A 6,740-nucleotide genomic window follows, 5' to 3' on the forward strand; every position below is an offset into this window, starting at 1 on the left:
AGCAAAGGATACTGTCACTAAGACAAAAAGGCAACCCACTGACTGGGAGAAGATCTTCACCAACCCCGCAACTGACAAAGGTCTGATCTCCAAAATATGAACAGCTTTTATTCAGGTGAAATATCAAGAATAGGAAAATGCAAAAGAACGTAGAGTAGAATTGCCTGTGGATAGTGGGAGGTAGTGATGGAAAAACAATGGAGTATGTGTGAATGGACAACAGACATCTTTGGGGAATAATGGGTTCTAAAATGCACTGTTTACTGCTTGAAAGACACCCAAAATACCAAGCCTATTTAATTATATTTATGGACGTGAAAATCACAGTTATTAGGGATGAATGAATTGGAACTTGAGTCTATCATACAATCATTTTTGCTTCTAATGTCGAAATCACAAAGAGTAGAGGCATCATTTTTCTTAGAGTGATTGAATCCAATTGATTAGCTAGCAAAGTGTAGTTGTTCTATGCAACCAGATCTAACAGCCATATGTCTAAAACACTTGATATATCCCTAAATCCCACATACTGGTTTCACATTCAAATTCAAATGTTAATCATCTCTACAGACCAATAAATGTTAGACCAATAAGGATCAAGATTCCCTGGGGTAGAAAGTTTGTGTTTCATTATCATGTACAGAAATTCATCTAACCAATGACTGCCAAGTTCAGGACTACAATGAAGGAAGGAATTACAAATGCCACCTATGTCCTGTGATCAATGCTGCACTCTTAGAAGTTCATGCTGAACTCATGACTTTAGGAAGTGTCCTCACATATTTGGAGAGGGGTTGGGGTAATGGTGGTATTAGGTGCAATGAAGGTTTTCATAAAAAGGTAAGAAGATGAAATGAATGAACTGGCATAGAAGCTTGGACTACTTTTCTATAGACTTGAAGAAGCATTGAAAATGCCACCCTTTTGCCATGTTCTTGACATCACATACTGGCACACATAGAAGGCTGGATGATAGAGTTTAAATTTTTCAGAAGGTTGTATATCTGCACTAAGTCTTTTGGAGGTAGTCATGTTGAAATGAGATGCTTTTCTTGGATGCCTCCCCATTGTGTGTGATTTTCTATGATCTCACTCTGCTTAAAAACTTTTGGATAGGCTGGAATCAATCAAGGAAGACTTTTAATGGCTTCTTGTGTAACTTTTTGTTGTATGAAACAAGTTAGTCATTAACAATCAGAATAAGGCCTGGCAGCATGGGAGGGGTCCCTATCACCCTTCTTTACTTCTCCCCCTGGGAAAGTGGGATCTATTCAAGCAGAAACCTTGCCCATACTTGAGTAGGCAATAAGTATTCTTATTTCTGTTTTTTGGCTTTCTTTTTGTTGTTATTTTGTTTGTTTGTTGTTGTTTAAATTCTACATTTCCTAAGTGTAGGAAGGAGTGATTGGTGATGATAATTGGACTCCACTAGAGATCCTGGAGGAAAATTGGCCCTTGAAAGGTCCTGGGTAATTAGTATGTCTTTAATGACTTAGACAGGATCTGAACTCCTATGGGATGCAGTGCCCCTAGGGCTCAGAAATGGCAGCAGGGGGATGTAACTAGGAATGGTGCAGGTATGCAATGAGGCAGAGGCTACTAGTTCCTGTGACTGCAAATAAAATAAAGGGGAATATGATAGTGAACTAAAGTTTTGGTTCAGTCTCAGTAGAAATGGGTAAATTCAAGAAAATATGCTGGTATATTGCTGTCAGTCCAAATGAATTTTGAGTGTGATACAGGACAGTTTTCCAGGTATGATAGCATTTTTCTTTTCTCTGTCTTCCAAGACTTCACCATACTGGGAAGTATTTGTTTCATGGTTATCATAAAGCCACTTTTATTGATGAGTTCATTACATTTACTCATCCTGTAATTTTGTCTTAATATCACAGCATTTCAACATGAGAGAAGCACTGTGAGATGGAGTTCACTGCTGGAATGCCGAACAATTGTTCACTATACTTTCACTTGTAGGTCTTAACAAATTTATGATTAATTTTATCTTTGCACCTTTACAAATATGTTTTAGTGGTAACAGCTGTGATTGATCCCAAGGACAGTCCATCAAGGATGACATTACAATCTTGTGGGTGTTCATGCAAAATATACAGTGAAAGCTACTCAACCAAAATCAGAATCCTAGATGATATGCTGTGTCCCAAATCTTAGAAACATATGCATTGGGATTTTATGTGTTGTTTAATTTAAGAACTGTGAATTTAACATCAAAAGAGGGGATGAAGTCCATTGGCCCATTAGTGGTAACAGATGATGGTGATTACTGTGAATTGTAATCTTTGAACACATGCCCACCAAACACAAAGGTACTTTTCATTTACAGGAGAAGGAGAAACTGGGCACAGTGACACATGCCTATAATGCGAGTCTTTGGGAGGCAGAGGCAGGACTGATGTATGCTTGAGTCCATACATCACTAACAACATGATAGTTCACTATCATGTTGGATACATAAGAAGTACATCTTTTTATTTTATTTTATTTTTTTTTATTGAGAAAAGGAAGAAAAAAAACAAGTTTCCGCCTCCTCCCAGCCTCCCATTTCCCTCCCCCTTCCTCCCACCCTTCTCCCCCTCCTCCCACCCTTCTCCCCCTACCCACACTCCTCTCCCCCTCCCTCTCCAGTCCAAAGAGCAGTCAGGGTGCCCTGCCCTGTGGTAAGTCTTAGGTCCTCCCCCCTCCGTCCATATCTTGGAAGGTGAACATCCAAACTGGCTAGGCTCCCACAAAACCAGCACATTAAGTAGGATCAAAACAAGAGATGGCTCAGAGGTTAAGAGCATTGCCCGAAGTACATCTTTTTAAATGGCCCATGATATTTTTCTACATGGTTTCCTTCTCTGCCATTCTAGTCCACAATGTCTAAGTGTGCAAAATATTAATTCAGCTGTACTAAAAACTGTCAGTCTGTGAAAGTATAATCAGTCAGACTAGTATGTTCTACTTAAGATAAAGTGGCTTAGGTCTTTTGATATTTCTCCTCTTTTGTGAGCTTTGGGACATGATATAGACTTATTAGTCAGGGTTATGAAGGATCACAGATTAACACATATGTGTTTGTGTGTGGTATGTGTGTGAGTGTGTGTGTGCACACTTGCACATCCACCCATACATGTGACATAGTACACTGATTGCCTAGTTATAGAGGCTGATAAGGCCAACATTTGAAGAACTGTTTAGAACTCTGGAGTCCCTGAGAAGAGTGGAGGATTCAGACTTGCATCTAAGGCAGAATATGAAAACTTTTCTACAGTGAACTGTTCTTTTCCCTTAATTCGTTCATCTGATTGCATGAAGTTCATCATTTTATGAAGTGCTAGTTACTTTATTCAAAGTCTACAGATTAAATGACATTTATAGATTGTCTTCATAGCAACTAGTTTTTTTCAAAAATTGACATCGGGCTTAACTGACTTGACACATAAATTAAGATCACACAAAGTATAGACATATAAGGAGTAACTCATGTGAAGATTACAAACTAATTTTGTCACTTCTTTTCTTTAGTTCATAGAAATTTTATTGTATCTAGCTATTGTATCAATATCAATGATGTTTTGTGGATTAAAGGATGTGAATATGATTTAGAGTCAGTATTACTGAGGTGAGATACAAATTACTAACCTTAACACTGCAGAAATGTAACATTAGATCTTTGACACTCATTATATAATGTAAAATTTAGGGCTAATTGGTCAAGACTTTTTATTTAAATGGGAATTTTTCTACCTTTGTGGTTAAAAAAATTGTAGCAGTTTGAGCACCAGGCAACATGTTTGTTGCCCAGATTCCTGCATCAGGACAGGTATTGGCCTAGTTATTGATTAGGAATGATTGTAAACAACCGATTGCAATGAAGTTATCTGTAATATTTCCTGCATAATTTACAAATGATGGGAGGATAGCCTAAAGCAGTGGTCAAAGTATTAAGTAATGTGGGATATTCTTCTGTATATGTATCGCTTTTTTTGATTAATGAATAAAACTGCTTTGGCATATGGCAGGCCAGGATATGGCCTGCCTGTAAAAGATATAAATATATATAGAGAGAGAGTAGGCAGAGTCAAAGAGATGCCGCATAGCTGCTGAAGGATAAAGATGCCACTGGAACCTTACCAGTAGACCACAGCCGCGTGGTGATACACAGATTAATAGAAATAGATTAATTTAAGATTATACGAGCTAGCTAGAAAGACACTTAAGTCATTAGCCAAACAATGTTGTAATTTACATAGTTTCCATGTTATTATTCACATCTGGGCAGCTGGGAAATGAATGAGCAGTCTCCATTTACAATTAAGTGTATGCGATATGTAAAGCGTGCAAGGAAATACGGGTGAAGGTCTTACTTAGTATGGGGAGATAGGGTAAATTTAGCTATATATGAGTCAGGAAAAATACCTTTCATATGAGTAAGGGTAGACTAGATGAAGAAGAAAGAAAGGAGAGCAATTAATCAGCAGGTGGAACAGAAACTCTAAAACTGGGAGGTGAAAAGTTTTAATGGCAGCACTGTTAAAGAGAGAAATCCAGTATCAATGTGAGACCACATAGGGATATAACTTAGGTATGCATAAAATAATTAAACAGTGTTTGTGATCCAATATGAAACAGTGTTAGTGGCCCTGACAGGAGCTTTGTCCTTATCTGCAGAGGAACAGTGGTAATCTGAAGAATAAATCAGACAAGAGATGATGGAACTCCTCTGTTAGAATACCACAGTATAAATGAAGCAGAGAGAAGGAGAAGAAAGGGGTCAGGAGGCATGAGAACAGGAATATGAATATAAACTGAGTCTGCTTCTCTAGACAAGATGTGAGTCTCATATATGGACAAAGGGGGTGAATGAAATAGAAGGAAAAGAAAGGGAGACTCTACCAAGAATGACGGTTCAAGGTAAGGAAAAATGAATGGATCTAAAGTCACAGATTTCTGACTCAAACACAAATGTCTTTTGCTATATGATGGAATGCGGGAGAAGTAAGAGAACGAGGAATGCTTTGGAATAGAACCAAGTGAAGGCATAAATTTCCCTTGGGTCTTTTGATCTTCTGAAACCTTTCATACATACAATAGAGGGAAGATGGTTAGTGAACAGTTGAGCAAAAATCTGTATGTTACAGAGACATGGATATCTGAGTTTCAAATGGTAATCTAAGGGATTGAAGTATGTGAATTTTTCTTGATATTTACATAAAATTATGATGTTAAAGCCCATCCAATTTCTTCAAGAATGTCAATATGCAAAATGACATAGAAGAAAGTACAAATAAACAAACAAAAGTTACCGGGGATGTGCAGACAGAAAAAGAGAGAAGTATTAGTCCACTTGGTATCTCAGTAGAGATGCATAGAATGTCTATGAAAGGATGGGAGATATAAACCTATAAAAGAGAAGTTGAGAAAAATCATGAATGATTGGAATGATTATACACATTTGGAATTTGAGAATTTAATTACAGTGGTAACTGTCAGATCAATTGTTGTAGAATATGTATCCAAGATATATATTAATTTTAGTTTGAATTTTAATGAACCCTATTATTTTCTCATTAGGATACTGGAGATAAAATATGATAACGAACAACAAAACTGTCATCTCTCAGTTACTCCTCCTGGGTCTGCCCATCCCTCCAGAGCACCAGCACCTGTTCTATGCCCTGTTCCTGGCCATGTACCTCATCACTGTCCTGGGGAACCTTATCATCATCATCCTCATTATACTGGATTCCCATCTCCATATGCCTATGTACTTGTTTCTAAGCAATTTGTCCTTCTCTGACCTCTGCTTTTCTTCTGTCACAATGCCCAAATTGCTGCAGAACATGCAGAGCGAAGACACATCCATCCCTTATACAGGTTGTCTAACACAAATGTACTTTTTAATGGTTTTTGGAGACATGGAGAGTTTCCTTCTTGTAGTCATGGCTTATGACCGCTATGTGGCCATCTGTTTCCCCCTTCATTACACCAGCATCATGAGTCCCAAACTCTGTGTGTGTCTTATGGTATTCTGCTGGGTTCTTACCATGCTGTATTCCATGTTGCATACTCTATTCTTGGCTAGATTGTCATTTTGTGAAAACAACCTGATCCCTCAGTTTTTCTGTGATATATCTGCTCTGCTCAAGTTGGCCTGCTCTGACACTTATATTAATGAACTAATGATATTTATAATGGGGGGACTTGTTAGTGTCATCCCATTCTCACTCATCATTGTATCCTATGTAAAAATTGTCTGCTCCATCCTACAGGTTTCATCTACTCGGGTATTCCACAAGGTCTTCTCCACTTGTGGCTCCCACCTGTCTGTGGTCTCACTGTTCTATGGGACAATTATTGCTCTCTACATATTTCCATCAGCTAACAACTCCACTGTGAAGGATACTGTCATGGCCATGATGTGCACTGTGGTGACTCCCATGCTGAACCCCTTCATCTACAGCCTAAGGAACAGGGATATCAAAGAGGCCTTGAAAAATGTCCTTTGCAAAAAGAAAATCTCTTTATAATGACAACACTTGGATTTTAATTTAAACTTATCTAGTAAATATATTGACATTAATGATAAAATGTATGTGTGAAATGTTATACATTCAATAACACACTACATTATATTTTTGTTGCAAACAGGAATTTTTCAAAGTATTTCAGTTAGAGAATGGGACCTTAGTGACACAGAAATGCCATCCTCTGCCTTTCCTGTGTGATTCTAGAAT

The 6,740-nt window shown here is 37.8% G+C and overlaps 1 protein-coding gene across 1 annotated transcript; it reads left to right on the forward strand.

Moving 5' to 3' along the window:
* The first annotated feature begins 5,594 nt into the window (after positions 1–5,594).
* Positions 5,595–6,533, forward strand: LOC102001986 (olfactory receptor 1468-like). Its single transcript, XM_005349585.1, has one exon. The coding sequence runs from the start codon at positions 5,595–5,597 to the stop codon at positions 6,531–6,533; it is 939 nt and encodes a 312-aa protein (XP_005349642.1).
* The last annotated feature ends 207 nt before the right edge of the window (positions 6,534–6,740 follow it).

The sequence above is a fragment of the Microtus ochrogaster genome, chromosome 7 (assembly GCF_000317375.1).
Source record: "Microtus ochrogaster isolate Prairie Vole_2 chromosome 7, MicOch1.0, whole genome shotgun sequence".
NCBI lineage: Eukaryota > Metazoa > Chordata > Mammalia > Rodentia > Cricetidae > Microtus > Microtus ochrogaster.

Bases quoted from the DNA above. Each gene is read 5' to 3' on its own strand.
- LOC102001986 (XM_005349585.1), top strand. From the start codon at position 5,595: ATGATAACGAACAACAAAACTGTCATCTCTCAGTTACTCCTCCTGGGT.